Source organism: Epinephelus moara, chromosome 20 (genome assembly GCF_006386435.1).
Source record: "Epinephelus moara isolate mb chromosome 20, YSFRI_EMoa_1.0, whole genome shotgun sequence".
NCBI lineage: Eukaryota > Metazoa > Chordata > Actinopteri > Perciformes > Serranidae > Epinephelus > Epinephelus moara.
Window position 1 is genome coordinate 30,437,177 of NC_065525.1, and position 18,947 is coordinate 30,456,123.

The 18,947-nt window shown below is 41.5% G+C and overlaps 1 protein-coding gene across 3 annotated transcripts in view; it reads left to right on the top strand.

The window, feature by feature from the left end:
- Positions 1-18,947, top strand: part of pde3a (phosphodiesterase 3A, cGMP-inhibited) — a 121,069-nt gene that overhangs the window by 46,609 nt on the left and 55,513 nt on the right. For all 3 annotated transcript variants that reach the window (XM_050073573.1, XM_050073575.1, XM_050073574.1), the window contains exon 2: positions 10,783-10,833. In XM_050073573.1, the coding sequence (XP_049929530.1) occupies positions 10,783-10,833 (51 nt within the window). The remainder of the gene's footprint in view (positions 1-10,782; positions 10,834-18,947) is intronic.

Genomic DNA, 18,947 nt, shown 5'->3' on the forward strand with positions numbered 1-18,947 from the left:
TGATCCAAGATAGAAATCCTGTAAATATACATTAAATAGATCAGTATACATTGTCATGATTCTGTAAAAACTCATAAAACAAGAAAGACAGTTTCCAGAGAGGGTCCCAAGCAAGGGCGAATTATGAGACAGTGGACCCCTGGGCAGAGATATGCAAAGGGCCCCACCACCTCTCCTACAACAGGAGCAATAAACAAAGACATTGTGGTGGTTTTGCCTCTTTTTTGTTGTTGTTTTGCAACTCTTTGTAGTTATTACGCATCTTTTTGTGGTCTGTGTCTCTTTAAGGGAATTTTGTGAATCTTTGAGATAATTTTGTGTCGTTTTTGGTCATTTTGTGTCTCATCAAGGTAAATTTGTGTCTTTTTGGTTGTTTTAAGTCTCTTTGCAGTTCCTTTGCATCTTTTTGTTGTCATGTTACGTCTCCTCCTGGTCGATACATGTCTCATTTTCCATGTTAGGGCTGGGGGGCCACTGACACTTTGGGCCCCTGGGCCTGTGCCCAATTGGCCTGATCTGTAATCCATCCATGGTCCCCAGAGAAAACAGTGACGGTATATTACTGATCATGAGTATACCTCCACCTGTGGGTGCAAAAGAAGATTACACCTCATTTTCAAAGCCGTGATGAGCAATATAGAGTTTACTGTGGCTGTAACAACCATGAAAGTGAGTACAAGGATCTTTGATTGTTGCCTTGATGGTGTCCTTACGGCTAAGCCGCTGTCATTTCCGAAGCCTTCATATAGTGAGACTTAGTGGAATCTGACCTACTTTCTCTTTGTCGGCTGAAAATGAAAGTGAGCGCGGGGATGTCTGAGTCAAGCGATGCAGACGTCAGAATATCTTTGACAGAGAGCACTGATAAAAGAACAAAGGAGGCATAAGCAGAAAATATTCTGAGACCTCGAGGCAGCGAGTGTGAGTCTGAGTGCATGTGTGTGTGCACTTACGTAAGTAGGCATATGTGTGAATTCATGACTTTGCAGGCCTGATTGTTAAGTGAGAGTATAGTGAGTTTAATTGGACAGAGAGGTGGTGCATAAAACCCCTGGGTCAAGCTGATTGGAAATCCTGCAGACTGATCTGCTGGCCCTTAATTAACCCAACCATACTGTAAGATCAGCACTCTCTCTTTTTCTCCTTCCCTTCCCTCAACAAGGAGATCTCTAGTTGGCACTTCTTCTAGCCGTGTCCTCAGTGAAGCCAATAATGAGGGACGAAATAGGACGCAGGAGGCAGGCAAAGAAAGAGGGAGGCAGAGAAGAATGAAGGTCTGATCATGAATGAATGATTAAGAAACACTGCTCGCAGTTATCTCGCACTGAGCTATATTAGGTCGAAGCAGTTTCCGGTTCCCTTTCCAGACAGATTTAGAAAAGTACTCAGTAGTAAGTTGATGACAGTGGGTCGTGGCTCATTGCGAGGCGTCAGGTTGATTAGTGTGAAAGTGGAGCTGCACTATGGGTGCTGTTACTGCTATAGCTCCCACCACTTCACACCCACAGGGAAGTGGTTCTCAACTGGTTACTGGCGGGAGCAAGTCAAACAACAAGCATATTCCAGTAGTTTGTTTGTGCTTTGACACCGTGGTGTTTACCCAGCACCTCAGAGGCACGGCAGCTTGCTGTGGGCTGTGGCTCGGAGCCATGGTGGTGGACAGGGCATGGCGGCATACTGGCATCCACGCTGCTGCCCTCTTAACACTCTGGGTGAGAGGAAGGCTGGGAGTTTACTTGGCTGGCACTATTTTGAGTCATGAGAGCGCAGCCTCATTTACTGAGAGCAGCAGGCGTATTTTGGCAGGCTGCTTTCTTTGTGTGTCTGATGTTTTCATATCTTAGGAGTATCCTTTCCATTATTTACCTTGATGCCTGTAAATCCAAACAAACTGTCATCAAGCTGGACAATAAAAGCCAGGAGTTTAGACTTTTTTTATCAAAACACAGGCTCTTAAAATCTAAATCTTTAAACACCCCTCTTCTCCATGAGCAAGTCCATCTTAGAGAAACCACACAGTAACAAATCAGGGAGAAGATCCACAGTCCTTGTTTTGGGCAAAGGCCAAAACTAATAGAATTTTTCATCAGTCTACATTACCTGAATCATGTCTGTATCTTTGTCCTGGTTGTTTGGTGAAGGTTAACTCAGTGTTTTTTTTTTTTGGCAGACCTATGTGTAACAACTAGGAGCTATCCTTCCGCCACAGCTTAGCAATGAAACACTATCCAAGGTAGCATAAAGAAGGAATTTTGTGGTAAAAACATTGTAATATTTGGAAAACACTCCCTGTATTCGACTATCTCAGATTCAGGGGGTCAGTTGATCCAAATTAAAAAGCAAAAAAAAGTATTTTCTCACTTACTTCTAGTGGTCTCTAGCCATGCAGAATATTCTGGTTTCATTTATTTTGAGATACTCCTCTCTGAAATCACTGCCTCCACCCTAATACAGCGACAATGAATGGAATTTTGTTTTTGGTGCTCACACCTTTAAAAAATGACACTCAAAAATGCAACAGCAACATCTCTTTCCAGGAACAATGTCTGCGTGACTCACTGTGTACAGGCTTCATAGGTAGAAATACTTCCAAGGAAAACTGTTGACAGTGAGGTCTGTGGGCTATCCACAGTATCCAGGGCACAGTTCCTGGAAAGACACGCTGCTGCTGCTGCCGCTGCTGAAGGTTATGAATGTTATTCTCAAGTCTTGTGGGCACCTGCTGTGTCTGTCACCTCCAGGAGGTGAAAGGTGAAGAGGTTACATTGTTGTGGTTCAAGGAAGTTACCTGAATGTGCACAGGATAAAGCAGTAGCTAGCTCTCTGAACAGTGTTTGGTGTTTAAGTTAAGAACTCGAAAGTGCCACAAACAAAATTCCAATCATGTCCATCGTGTTTGGGTAGAAGTAGTGATTCCAAACCAGCAGACCTGAACCACAGAATACCACCCAGTTGTTTTTTCATTCAATGATTTTCCGTAACCACTTATCCTGTTAGGGGTCGCGGGGGGCTGGAGCCTATCCCAGCTGACAGTGGGTGAGAGGCAGGGTACACCCTGGACAGGTCACCAGACTATCACAGGGCTGACACACAGAGACAGACAACCATTCACGCTCACATTTGCACTTATGGCCAATTTTAGAGTCTAGTTTAGATGTCTTTGGACTGTGGGGTGGGGCCGGGGTATGAAAAAAAGATCAATATGTTTATCTTTTACTTTTTTTTTTTTTACTAATAATATCACTACTGTTACTTGAAATAATACATAAGGCCACAAAAACATAATGACAAAGCAAGGCCTACTAACTCAAAGAGAGGCCTATTCAGTAAAAATGAGTATTGGACAAAGGTAAATTATGACATTCTCATGATGTGTTCAATGTAATCTCGTAAAAATGTAGCTTTTGGTGAGAAACTTGAATAAATATGGCTGTTTGAAGGCGAAATTTGTAATTGTTTTAACAGCACTATAAAAAAGATATTGGAGAGGGAATTGTGATGTATCATACATAGTAAAGAAGTCTTTTTGATATTTTTTTTAAAGATGTTTTTCATGGGAAAGAAGGTTATTATAAAGGTTGTTTCATAAATGTGTCTGTATTTGTGTTTATTCAAAGGTCATGTAATGAAGGACTGAATGACTTTGAAACTGTTCAGTTATTTTTTTTTGTAGTGTAGATTTCTGTGTCTTCCTGGAACAAAAGAAGAATAAATAACAACAAAAACAAAAGAAACACCAATATAAAAACATCGGTATCGGCTATTGGCGAAATTGTTATTTTGAACATTAATATGAGTATCTGTCCAGAATTTCAAAATCGGTGCATCCCTATTGAAATTAGAAAATTAATTTATGTTCATTTCATTTCATTTTATCATTATTTTATTTGTAATATTTTATTGTTTAGTCTTCTGAACAAGTGAATTTGTAGGCCTAATTCTTTTTTAATTGATTATTGATTTATATGATTATTAAAATACATGTATTAAATGTTATTGAAAGCAAAGTTGCTTTTTTATTGTTAGCTAGGTTGTTGTTTTGTATTTTGATAGTCAAGGAGCAGTACTCTGACTGCTGAGCTTCAGAAAACGGGGGTTGGGGGTGAATACATTGACTATGGATACTGCTATGTATAAGACCTCATACAAATCCATTAAAAAAAAGTTAACTATCCCTTTAATGCTAGAATCACAGTGCTTTGTATATAAGAATTTAAAGTTTAAAATCAACTCACGTTGACACATTTGGAGCATGATGAGTGGTGCAGATGATTTTATCATTTCCAATTGATTTAATGGAGTCATCCCTTCACTTGGCTGCACCTTCCATTAACATGCAACTTCACGACACTGTTATTGTTTCTGTCTCTTGTTTGTTTCTTGCGAGTATCACTCTGGATCATGAAAGTACAGCAAATCTCCAGAATGCGTTCACAATGGAGCCAGAGTCCCATAAAAATGCCTCAGACCTTATTGAGCGTGTCATGTTACTCTGGTAGCTATTGCACCCATGATTGAAAGACATACTTCCACTTTCAAAGACGCAAAGCATTTTTTCTCCTGAAGACTGCTTTCAGTCTCTTATAAATCACCAGCATTGCTATAACTGATGGAAAGCCACCACTAGACCTGACTCCTTCTGAGTTATGGGGCGGCATAATGAATCTAGCAGAGGGTGAAACAAAGGGCATAACTTCTACAAAGTTGTTATTTTTCCCAGTAGGTGCACTGGAGCTTTAGGACAAAAACAAATCCATTTGGAGATTTTACTGCTTCGGCTGTGTTATGCTGCCTGGAGGGCGTCCATGAAAAACCAGGAGATATCTAAGAAATCATTCATGTGTGGTTTTACCTCTTTAGACATAATATTGGCAGCAAACTGTCACATGTTTTAAGTATAATCAACTCCATCCTCCTGAAGCAAAACAAGGTAATAAAGTTTGAACAAGACTTTGAACACAAAGGTATAGCCTCTTTGCATTTTCATGTTTCTGCAGTGATACATGTTTCGGCCTCTGTGAGGTCGTGTGGGTTTCTTTTGGCCCTCGTGACTGATATTGTTGCTTTGTCTTTGAAAAATAGATGATGTTTGTGTAGCAGTGATTTCATGTTTATAACACCGGTGGTTTGAAGCTTGAAAGCACTAACACCGAAATTTTGTTTACTGATTTTCCAGCACTGGTTAAAAAAAAAACATTCAAACACAGTGGCACCAGACTGCATCCACTGTTTGGTTTAGTAAGTGAGTAGCACAGCATCCACATGTATTTGTTGATCATACTTTTGAGCCCGTCTCAGAGGAAATGAACTCCACTGTGGCCTGTAAAGTCACTCTGTGCAAGAGGCTATCTGTGGCGCTCAAATTTTATGCTCAGCTTTGATTTTGTGTGGGTTTTTTGTTTTGGCACTTCAAAGGGTGCATGTAGACTTCTGTGTAGTCTGGGTCTGTCTCTCAGAGCATGGAGATGAAAGGTTGGGTTACATAAGACTGTAAGAGCGAAAAGGCTGTTTATGTGTGTGTGCCTGGAGAGCCTCACTGATACTGGGATCTTCTAATGGAGCAGGACTCCGCCGTGACCATGGAGGGGCTGCCGCCAGCTCCTATACTGTAAAAAGCAAAAGCATGTCGTCAGAGCGGTGAAGAATAAGATGAACAGCTCACTGGCTGGCTAATACTATCATTCACAGTAATTTACATCTCATACATGAGCCCTTTACACAGCTGATTGCTTGTTGACTTCCTCTTCCATCCAGTGTGGTTATTTTAATGCATGAGATGGTGCGCGCACGCTTGATGAAGCTTTAAAGTGACTCACAGATATTATCGTGCTGATGATCGGAGAATCCAGGCTCTTCATAGCTGCAGTCCTCCGGCGAGAAAATGGAGGCTGAGAGATGAAGATGTTTGTTGAGAAAGGGCAAACCCCTCATATTTCATTTTTTATAAAAACCTCCTAAATGTCAAGCTCTTGGGAAGCCGTTGTACTTTATTAATGTGTGTGCATCGTGTTATGAGTGATTGTTAGGATGGTGCCCTTGTTCGCTTGCACTCAGGGTCACCACTGTTTGCGGAGCTATTACCAAAATTCAAAACACAGGATTTAAACCTGCTTTGACTCTCAACTTGATTTACAGTCTTTAAAGGCCCCTGAAAACATATTTTCTCAATCAGCTCCTCACTGTGATCGATGGGATCTGACATGAATGCACAAATTTCCACTAAAGTTGGAGCAGCTTTGGATTATTTCACATGGGAAAAATGGATTTTTGAGATTTAGCAATATTTGGATCAAAATGTGATGGCAGCTGGGGGGCTGTTTGTTTATGTTGGCTATTGTCAATCAACTATAATTAAACCATGCCCAGACAGTGCTGATGAAGCTAATTAGCTGAGATTTCTCTTCATAAATAATACCTAAGGATTCATCGTTGTTGATTGTTGCTTATTGAGTCTTAAGTGTTTAATATTATAGACAAATATGCAAGATTTGAAGTTTTCAGGGACTTTAAATACAGGGATGATCACCAGGCAACATGTTAATGTAGGTTATATTCACACTAATGATTATTTTCATCATCAGTTAATTCACTGCCTACTTACTATTAATTGATTCATAATTTTATCTATCAAATGTCAGAAAATAATGAAAAATTCCAGTTTTTGTTTTTAATTTTCCACAGGCCGTTTTATTCAGTGCATAACAGTCCAAAACCAATATTTATTTATCATGTATTACAAATAAAAGTGTAAAAAATGTCACATTTAAGGAAGTTTGAATTTAAGTTTGTTTGGCATTTTGCTTGAAAAATTATTAAAACAATCAAAATAGTTGCAGATTATTTTTTACAAATCACTGCTGCTCTCTTTTACAGGCTTAAATTAATGATTTGATAAACATGTCAGTAAAATAGGCCTGCATCTTCCACTTTGTTAAATTAATAAACATACTCTTTTATTTTTAAACAGTTTTTACTTGAACTACTTTCTGCTGAAGAAATACTCTCTATAAACCACTGACAACGAGATCTGTGGATTATCTAGATTAACCAGGACATTGATCCTTCTCAGACATATTGCTGCTGATTTTTCATTTCTATTTCATTTTTGATGCTTTGTGCAACACAAGCAAATCTTTCATTCACTTCCACTGAATTTGGATGTTGGAAGACTAAACTAACTAAACTAAAACTATCTGCATGGTTGATAATACTGTAAGACAAATCTTTAATCTTTGATTAAATGTACAAAGCAAATACACCTGTATTTCCAACAGTCAAAAATGTTAAAGCTAAAATATGTTATAGTAAGGCAACAGGAATAGTTATTTCGAGACTGTCCTTCAAAACACGACCACATCGTTTGTACAAGCGTCTTTTTATGACCTATATAAATGTTTATTGTGAGGCGGTGACCTCTAGTTATTATGACAGGAGCAAAGGAGGAAGTCAGGTGATAGTAAGGGACAACAGAGTTTGTGTACAGAGAGTAGATGGATGTTTCAAACAAACCCAGGACTTTGACCAAGTAGACTGCTGTTTGTGTCCCACGTGAAACCAAAAGTCAGCGCTGAATTACTTTAACTTACATAGTTAGCTTAAGTAAGAAAGCGCTTATTTGAATCCAAACCATGACCTTTTCATAAACCTAACCAAGTAGTTTTGTTGCCTGGAACTAACCACAACCAATTCACAACGTTAACCACATGTTCAAAACTACGACTGTTAAAGCTCATTTTATGTCGTTTTTGCCACCAGTACACTCCTGTGAGAGTGATTTTAGAGGATAGGAATCAAGCCCCTAGGAATGCCGCTCAGCCTCGTTACAATTTTTCCCAGTGGCCACTCATGGTACTGCAGTAAAAAAATCTCAGGCTTTTCCTTAAACCACCATTATAAAAGAGACATCTGTAAAACTGTTTACAGGACACCTCGAACTGCAAATTATAATTTCTTATGATCTCTTTCTATTATGAATTTTTGATCTATGGAGGTATCTTTTCTATTTGTTAAACTTTACTCGAGCTGAGAAAAGCAATATAAAGGCTGTGATGTCATCACAATGTGAAGTTTATGGGCAGAGTGGGATCTCACTGGAGGTGCCAGTGGTAGAATTACTACTGCGCATATTCAGTGGGCTGCACACCCCAGAAGTAAATCCAGAAGCTAGAGACTTTATGGCATATGCAACACGCCCACAGGAAGTGCACCAGACTTTGAAGTCAATTTCCGTATAGTGGCCGAACTGTGTATAACTTAAGCTTCAGGGATCTGTCAGTGTGGCCATTGGGTCCAAAAAGATTTTTTCTCCAGACTTACGTAGGGAAAGACATGTCTGTAAATAAGTGGACGCACTTTTGTGAGCGTCACATGCCTTGGGAAATGACTTGTTGCACTATTAAGATTTGATCCATTTGGTCTGATAACATCTGGAAAGTCTAGAGGAGCTGTATTATTAATCACTTTATGCCCATCCAAATTAGCTAAACTGCTCCGCTCAGCTAGTCTCGCCACCAGACAATCAGAGATCTCTGCCTTCTGATAGTCTGGGGACACTCCTTTCTAAAGTGTGTTTAACACACCGGCGAAAACGGCCGGCAACAAAGCAACGCCTCTTGCATTTTTGAAAAGGACACGCCTTCTAGGAAATGTGCGCTCCCCCTTTTCTCGTCCGCAAGGAAACAAACACACAGAGAGCTTGAAAATGGATGCCGAGAGATTAAACTCCGTTTTATCAAACGTGTGCTCATCCGTGAAGAAAATATTTTTTCCAGCGGATGTCTTAGTTACAAAATGATTGAGCTAACTGGAGTAGTTTCATGTTGTACCCGACAACGGGAGGCTTTTAACAGATGACGTCCTGATGTTAGCTTTGCTGCTGCCATTAGCTGTCCCTGTCAGCTGCAGCCACTGATGCTTTCTAGACATCGTGATTTCCCAAAACTGAATAAATACCACACATAGCAACACAAAACTGCTTTGCTAGCTCAATCATGTTGTAACTAAGATATCCAGCTGGAAAAGATATTTTTTTCACGGACCGTTTATTGAGTTATTACCTATTACAGACACCGCTAACGGCTGAGAAATAGTAATGTTTGTTCAGTCATTGTGTTTATAGACTTTACAAACATCGGATTAGTCTAAACGGTGATACAGTGATGTGAAAAATGTGATATATAACATTTTATATATATATATATATACATATACATATATATATATACATATATATATATGTATATGTATATATAGCTAAAAGCTCTGCTGGTTTTCTACCTGAAGTATTTGTAAACAAGGCGATTCCCTCTATAGTCTGGCTGGACGGATGAGTCATGGCCTTGTAAAAGATTATGTTTGTTTCTTTTAGTTGGCAAGAATGTGTCGCCGCAAACGCGACAAACATCCACTAACTTTGACGGCGTTTTCTGCGAGCGCGGCTGAGCCATTTTGTACCGCTACACGTGTTTCTAGTGGGACTAAGTTTACAAGCACAAGAGTTCAGCGAGCCACCGAAGGACCGCCCTGCAGATTTACTATTGGTTCTGCAACGTAGGGAGTTTTTTTAAACTCTGAAATTGTATTCGCCCATCTAAACACAAAATCAGGGAGAAAGTCATCAGTCTTTAGGCAAGCAAAGCGTCTAAAGACTGACTTGTGAGTCTACCGCTCAGCTGGCAAAAATTAGCTGCCCGGTCAGTGAAAGTCTCTTGTGCACCTGCTCTGTGGGCCAAAGGATGCGAAAGATCTGGTTCATTTTATACCCGGGAAGTCAAACTTTTTTGGCTTCATGCACCACTGAGCAACTGAGCAACTGAGCAACTAAGAATGAACGGGGCCCCATCTCCGATGCTGCCCTCTTTGTACAACTATGTATGCACCAGGCAAGCAGTTCTTATCGGACTGAACAAGAGCCTCCTTAGGGTCCAGTATCCAGATCTAATAATACATCCATGATAGGAACAACCAACCTACGTGATCGTATGGGTTGGAGGACTTGTTGGTTATTTCATTGTTTGTTTAGACCTAAGGAGCACAGTTTGAAGACACTCCACAAAACAAGGCTGCTGTCCGGACAGGCCCACGGCACTGTTGACTGAAACCCACTGTTTTCCCAATGTTTTCACTCACAGCATGGCACAACTCAGTGACCTCCTCTGACACAGTAAATTACACCTGAATTATCAATTTGGCTCTTATACCGAGCCCCTTGCCTCAGTGTGTGCAGCAGCAATTTGTCACAGCGGCATGCTGGGTTTCTCAGGGCTTCTCAGTTCTGGGGCAGAAAGCCCTAGCAGAGGCAGGGGGGCTCTAATGTTGACTTGGCTCTCCTGCAGCGTGTTGCTCCAAAAATCAGTGACAGAGCTGCACTGATGCATTCGGTGACTCCCAAGAAAGTGGAAAACTGGTTTACGAGGCCTGTGGGAGGACACAGTGGCTGGTAATTAGACAGCGTAAAAATCCTCAGCCTCCACCAGGCCCTTAGGCAGTGAATAGGAGCTAAAGTAAACCAAACCTGACTGTGAAATTGCATTAGACGTCTGCACTTAATGGAAAGTGAAAAAAAAAAAATAGACAAAACCCATTTTTGCATTTATGAGCGTTTCCATTCCCCCCACACTTCCTTGACTCTTTGCATCACCACTCCCGCTCCTCCTCTTTCCCGCTACAGCACAGTACTGTATATCTCCATTATGGTGTTGCTTTTGTGAGTTCTGTTATAGGACGCTAACAGGAACAGGATGTTCAGGACTGTGGTTTGAACATGTCTCCGTTTTCCCACAGATGCTCCCCCGCTCCGACTGGGACCACAAGAGAGGCTCCCGAGGATCACAGGTTAGCGCCGTCCATACAAAAAGAGACACACTAGTAATAACAATAATGATAAACAGCTGAGAGGAAAACACACACACACAGGAACTAGCTCCCTGATCTCTGTCGCTCGCCTACACACACCTTATAAATGACGCAAATAGCAGAAATCCTACCACTAACAGACCTGTTCTCCCACTCATTTCAGCCCTGGTTAAACAGCATGTCCAGAGGTGTCACTTCCCACCAGAGTCCTTGTTGGGGGAGAGCAGGGACGAAAGTATAACTTTGTAGTGTTGCACTCTTTACACAAAAATGCATTTATTTAGACTAAACAGATTTTACACACGTCCCCTACCGATACCAGCCATTTTTTTTAGATTTGGACAAATGAGTCAGATGCAATCAGACTGAGAATTGACATTGCACATTGCTACTTTTCCCCCTCTCTGTTGGGACAAGAGAAATCCAGGGAGCGGACAAAAGTAACAGTTAAATCGAAACACAAACAAGTATCTAATATTTCCGGCATATAGAGCACATTGATGTTTCAGTAAGTCCCCAGTGCAAATAACCATATTACTCTCACTTCAATTTTATTTGTTTTATGTCGCAATTGTATGAAATTTGTCCAATGCATCAAACTCATCTTGATGTATAATCACCATTTTCTCTTATGAATAACATTGAGTTAGAATAAGATGTTTAAACCACCACATATCTTTACTCATCATGTGCACTCAAATCTCTAAATCATGCATGTTTCTCCAGGTCAGTCTAAGCAAACCGACAAGCAACGCCATGTTACTTTCATCCTTACCATTTTTTCTTCAACTTTACCCTGGCTAGCACCAAAGATAGGCTAGCATGATAAATTAAACCTTCACTGATTCTTCGCCTATGGACAGGTCAAACACAGGGGTCGGCAACCTCTACCATCAAAAGAACCATTTTAGGTCAAAAAAGAAAAAAAATCCATCTTGAGCTGCAAAACATATTGGAGCCTCTTAATAAAGGTAACACAGCCTTATTAGCTGAATAGCAGAAAAGGCACCAGGCCAGACGTATGACTCACATTCTAGTTGACAAAATGTAGAATTTTTTTTTTTTAAATCAGTGTATAGGCTATGCATTTTTACAGCTGAAGAATGTAAGAATCACTTTAGGCCCACAGCAATAAATGAAAATTAAAATATGATAAAAGATATAACCGTTATTTGTTTCCATATAATTTTCTGTCAAAGCCCCAGGGAGCCACTGGAGAAGGGCCAAAGAGCTGCATGTGGCTCTGGAGTCGCAGGTTGCCTACCCCTAGTCTAACAGATGATATACATTTACAGTCTTCAACAAATAAGCGTTACCTTAAATTTGGAAAACACTAATGTTTTCTGTTTTAATAAGTGAATAATCCACTCTGTAACTCTACTACACTGATTGGATCGGGCTGAATTTCTCTTATGGACTTAAAGTGGGGGTGTACCTCCTGTGGACTTCCCCTCAAGTTTCCTACTTTTGAATTACAAGAGAAAAGTTCTGTGTTGCAACCGTCCCCCTGACACTTTCGTCCCTGTTCTCCCCTACTCTGTTCCTCTAAAGGACGCAGGCCTGTGATTTGGCCGTAAGGTGCTGCACAAGCCATTAAAGGCTGGGGAACTGTAACAAGAGGGACTCAGACACAAGGGTGCAGCTTGTAGAGGACAGACACACAGCCGCATCCTTGAGATTACCTTTGCCATCTTTGGTGGGGGGAGAATATATGTGTGTGTTTGGGAATTGGTGTATTGAGCTGCTACAGAGCCACAGGGCAGGACTCTGGAGTACATGAGGAACAATGCCCTTGGTGTTGACATGGCCATATACAGTATGTGTTCTGTACTACATGTTCTGCCATCAGGAGGATACCCTTTAGACATGAATAGGCAAAGCTGTCTGTGCTGACATTGTGTGCTTGCAGTGGTGGATCCTCCTATAGGACACATAGGCAGCTGCCTTTTGACATTTAAAAAATTGTACATGGTGGAGATGGTGGAGTGTATGTGGAGGGCGCTAGAGTAGAAGAGGATGAACAGTCATCTGAGGTGGAGGACAAAAACAAGATGAGGATGAAATTTGCAAATATGCACATAATTTATTCTGTGATTGTTTGTTATTTATGATTATTACTTGTTAGCTTAGTTGTTTATCTGTGTTTGGGAAGCTTGCCCAGGGCGCCATATGTGCTAGGTCCGGCCCTGTAGGCTTGGATAGCAATAGATACTGAAAAGTTGTGGTTTGGGGGTAAAATTAGGGGATTTTTCATGAATAGTGATCATAACTGTGCAGCACAGGATTGGCCTTGAAATCAAATTACACAGTGTGTAATTTCCTAGAGATGCTAAGACTCATATAGTGGTTTATCTGTTCCCAAAATCAGCCTTGCAGTATTATCCCCCTCGAGCGGAGACATTTTCAAATAGCATGTTACCCTTTTGAAATATTGTCCAAGGCTCATATCAATTTGTTATGTGGGGTTAGTAGGCAAGCACATATTTTTTGATTGATGCATTCCCTAAGCTGCCATTTAGACTCAGTGGTCAGTTCAGTCTTTTTTTTGTGTGTGTGTGTGTTTGGACTGGTGCTCTGCGTTCGTCAGTGGAATCCTGTAATAGTCCAGAGACTGACAGGACGTGTAAGAAGTCAAGGCTTATGTTGGCACCTCTCTCCATCTCGTGGCTATTTTCCCTTGGCTCTGCTCTCCTGGACCAGGTTGTTGGTCAGAGAGGCTGGTAGCACCCCACTACGCCATGGCACCTTGTAGAGTGTGTAAATCACACACTCCGCTCTTCACCCGGTGACCAGAGCGTTTGATTGATCTCCACTGTGTCGTAGTCGCCAACATGCACACATTAGCAGGCTCATTTTCCAAACCGCGTCTTTTTTTCCCCCATCCAAAGCTTGCGGTGGATGTTTTAGCTTAGGAATTGACAGTGAAGTTATGTATGGAAAGAGCTATTTAAATATTTGTATTCGACTTGAAAACACATTGGTTTTGGAACATTACCCGCAGAGATTATCGGAGAAAAGAGTGTTTGTAGGCCCCGGATCTTGTGACTGTTATTCTAAATTACAGAAAGCCTGCAAGAGTGGTCTGTGAGGCAGACAAGCCATGACATTGCAGTCATGTTGAAGATTTCTCAAAATCACTGTGAGCACTTCAAACACATGGGATCAGCGTTTCTTAAATTGTGACTTTCAGAGTTGAAAAAGGTCACTGCCCTTTTTCTGGTTGGTCCCATCATGACAGTCTAGTGGAGTATTTTTTCATTAAATCAGGTCCTGTGGCAAGACTGCATTTAAGGCTGAAAGACAGTGAAAACATTCAACTGCTGCGCCTCTGACTGTCCTCTGCTTGGGAAATAATTGGATCTGCCACAAATGATACAGAGGCATTAACAATTTTCAAGCTCCTGCTTTTTACAGCCCAGTCGCCAGAGGAAAATATTGGCACTGTATGTTTCTGCAAACCACAAAAACATTATATTAGCACATTTCATATGTATCATATTAACATATATGGCTAATATATAAGCTGATTTCAGCATCTGGAGGTGGAGAGGATGGTGAATTCTTTGACACCTAGGCGAGACGCCAAAACCAGCTGTTTTTCACTGAGATATGTGCTGTGTTTCTAGCAGCTTTTTAGGAACCAAACGTGGATGTTTTGTAGCAACTTGTCGCTAATTTTCCAGCCACTTTTTAGGCACGAAAAGCAGTTATTTTTGGTTGTACCGCAAAAGCAAGGCCAGCCCTATAAATGCAAAAGTCTGTCCTTGTGAGTGAGTGAGCGATGAAGCTACATCATTGGTCAGACTGGGTGATAACGTGAAAGTTGGTGTTTCCCCATTGGCTGTTGCTCTTTTAAAATAAAAGGCGCATAGGTTGACAGAGGCATGGACACTGTTACCAGTGTAGCATGATAGCATGGTTGAATTAGCAAGGAAGCTAGCTAACAAGCCAGCTGTTATAGGAGTAAAATGTTACAAGTTAATGCTTCTTTCACACACCCATGTCACAACATAGGAAAGCACATTGCTATCATTAGATGAGTGACTACTTTGTTTAGCTCATTTACGTTAGCATAAAAGCATGGTGGAATTAGTAGCTAACTAGCCAGCCACCTGCGAGTGAAATGGCAGTTTTAGATGGAGGAAAGAGGGGATCACCTCATTGGTTTGAGGAACAGCCATATCTGTATGACACAGGCCTTACATTTATTTTAACGTTATCGACTATTACATGTTACTAAGTCAGAATCGGTGCCGTAGTCATTATCAGAGGAAAGTGGAAGCCACTGATTGAAACTGAAGTGAATATTATATGTTAAAATGTTGGAGCGGGTGCCACCACAATGACAAAATTCTCTTTTGGTAATTGATCCTGATAGGACATTTATATTTTGAACTTGGCTGTGCAGCCTCCACCAGTCACATGGGACATAAGCCCCATTTCCAGCAAACACTTTCAGTATGGTACCTTTGAATCCAAAAGTAATCCTTCAGACATGGTACCTAGACCCCAGCGTTTCCACCGCAAACAGTACTCATTCATGTGGGTGGGGTTGTTGTCTCACTGTATTTCCTCCTTCATCAGTCTGCACCTCGTTTATCGTTCACAGAACGAGGCTGCACGCCGACATTTTCTGAACAACATAAAACAGGCTGCAGTGAGAGTCTCTCTCAATGGGATATTTAAAAATAGCAGGCTTGTGCATTCAGTATTTCTCAGGCAAGTTCGGGGGGTTAGTGTTGCCGGAGCCCACAGGAACAACGCTCTACCATGCTTTTTTTCTCAGAGTGAGGATTAGAATATATGCCGTCCCGGTAGAAATTAATTTTTATAAATGCTTGAAGATCCACTTGTTTCTAAAAGTGTAGCCTATGTTATATAAAAACTAAAGAAATTTAAGGTGTGCTTTCATTGAGTAACATTACAAGTTAACGTTCCACCTTAAAAGTTGCCGGCAGTCGGCCCACCTTTTAGTACCAGATCTGTGTGCTGGGTACCCCAACAGAGAGGGGACCAAAAATGGAGACAATGCAGAGCGGTTCCATTGGTACCATCCACAACTTTTCACAGTGGAAACTGAAAAAAAGCGTACTGAATTGAACCGTACTGTAGTGCTGGGTGGAAACGGGGCTGAAGAGGGGTGAGGAGGGTTGTATTTTAACTGAGAGAAAAGGAGCTTGATCAGTGAGTACAGCTTGAGAGAAAGCAGGTCCCGTCTGCTGTGTGACTGTGTCTCACTGGTCTTCACTTTAACATGCATTTACGTGAGTTTTTGGAAGCAACAGCGGGGATAGCTCATGCCAGCTCTGTAAAGGGAGGCAAAGCGAACAATAGAACATGACTGGGTTATAGCCGGCCACTTCCTATTTCAAATTAAAGTCTTCGTTTCAAATTAAAAGCCCTCTAGCATATCATATACAGACCAGCCAAATACTAGGTTTTGACCTTGTCTTGTTTACAGAGACATCTGCCTTTCCTCCCAAAGACACACAGAGACATTGCTGCCACGATTATGGCCAGAAAAGCGGTTGTTTGTTACCAAGACATCGCTGATTTTCCTGCCAGGATTGTGCAACCCAGACGGGGTATTTCAAGCCAAAACATGATCTTTTACTAACCATAACCAGGTTGTTTTTTTGTGCCTAAACCTAACCACACATTTACCACAGCGTTGTTGAAACTTGAAGTTTCAATGTATCGGCTACGCAACTATGCAGAAACCTCCAATGGCAACATTTTGACTTTATATGACGTGCAGCGGTAAAACACTTCTGAGATGGTGCCACCTCTCAGAGAGAAAGTGAGGAACAGAATGACATTTTAACTTGGTTTTGTTTATAGCATGGCTGTTCAGTTTACAAGATTTTTAAAAACTCGTGACTGTGCCCACTGTAGCGCTGATGATGGATGGATGTTTAACCACTTGTATCATGTGGTAAATCTTCACTCACTCATCGCCCGGCATCTGTTTTACCTCATGCATCTCTTTTGTTTGCCCCTGTCCTCTGTTCCAACAGCTCTTGCCTCTGCCTCTCCCGGTCTGTCTGTGTGTCTCTCTCTGATTTTTTTTTTATCTTAGTTGGCTCCTTTGTTGGAATCAAACACCCTGAAATATGTGGAAGGAAAAACAAGCCTCTCCTTGGAGATGAGATGGCTGCATGGCTCAGGGGTCAATTGGCTTGACCTTTCCCAGTAAATCTTTAATGAGTCAGTTTTTCTTTTTTGTTTTGTTTTGATCTCCCCCCACATCCCCCAGCACACCCCCTTTTAATAAAATATGTAATAGCGTGTAATTGTATCCTGGCTGCAGCCGAGGACCTGGCTCAGCACAGCTCCGGTCTGAGCTGACGGAGGGGTTGTGAGGGGAGACGGGGGTTGTGTGTTGGTTGGGAAGTGGGAAGTGCTGTGCTGCTGGGCGTAGTTTTGGCTGCAGGAGCTGAGGCAAGGAGCAAGGAGTGTCTCGGTGGAGTTTTGTGTTACTGTTGTGCTGTGATTCACACTGTATCACTGCTCTGTTATTCTAAGTGGAGACCATCACCATCTCCCGGGCTCCTCTTCGGCTAATCCATCTCGACAGATGTAATCAGGGCCATTACGCTAACTGTGCTGCCACTGAAACAGAAAACTGCACGGTAATGATTTTTCAAACATGCAGAGAGTTCTGTGTAAATGAAATCAACCTGAGAAAAAATAATGGACTCTCTGAGGGGTATTTCTTTTTAATATATTCCTCGGCTTCTTGCTCAGCACATTCCTGTGTTTCTCAGAGTGTGAGGATTTGTGCGGAGGGTTAATTGCAAAATAAGCACAGCAGTGTGTGTATCTGTGCGCTGTACGAAGAGTCGGAGTTGCTTACATTATTGAAATGTGTTTACTGAGAGAATCAAATACCTTTCATTCTCCAGCAGGCCCCCGAGGCATTTGTCCAGTCTCTAGCTCTCCTGTGGGATGCATTATATTCTCACCATTGCACAATTTTAAGAAGCCCACATATAACTGGTGTTTTACTCGAGGCTAAGAGGACTGTGTGTTTAGATGAGGGAACTGAGGGGTTAAAAGTGCACAAGATGGACCGTCTTAGAAATTGCAAAAATGTGACCTTTCTGTCCGTGTATCTCATTAATAATCATCATTAGACAGAAGGATCAGTGTTTTGTTTGTTGCACCAAATGCACTTCATCTGTCTTCTGCAGAGTTATTGGCAAAAACATGTGGACACAGCAGGAACACCAACAAGCATATTTCAGTTGCTCAGCGCTGTTGCAACGGGTCGATGGATTTGTTTGTAATAAATTATGTTTGATATGAGAAATATACATTTTGTGTATACGGGTATGTGAAGTTTATGAGTACAAGTCTTGCAGATGCATGTATGCACTACAGAATTTAGGTTTTTGACGTTGTAAATAAGCTTTTGAATCAAATGCTCCTAGTCAGTGATCCCCACTGAACTGATCTGGTACAATATCTTCACTAAACCAGCATTGAGAGTTACTGGCAGATATTATTTGGTTGAAGTTTGGTGCACATTACTGCAACTAAAACTACACTCCCAGCAGAGTGGGGCCTTGAGTACAGAGAAGCTGTGTGGACAAACAGCTTTTCACTCTTCAGGAGTGATTGCCGGTTTGTTTTGACTGGCCCTTGGTTTGGTTTACATGAACTGCTGCGAGGGTGTTAATCTATGGCATGTCTATTGACGTACTGTTCCAAGCTGCGTTCACACAGGCAATTAAGGCCATTGATCATGTACACTGTTGTTATTCATAGTAAAATGTCATAACAGAATGTTCATGCATGGTTTAGTATACGGCTGTGCTTGTTGGGGAGTCATAAAAACTGTTTATTGACGCTGGTAGTCAGTTTTATCAAATGTAGCACGTCAACAGGAGCTGCAGGCCTGTGACCAAATATCACACAGATTTGTGGTAATTTTGTGACCAGAGGTGTTGGCACAGGGGCCGGATTAGTAGGATCAGTGGGTATGTCAGGGGCTGGCATCAGTCGAAATGGGAACTTTCCTGCATTTCCTGCATAAAATCAGAGTGCCTCCTGCCAGTTAAATGCAAAGGATTGGCCAGCCACAAAAACAC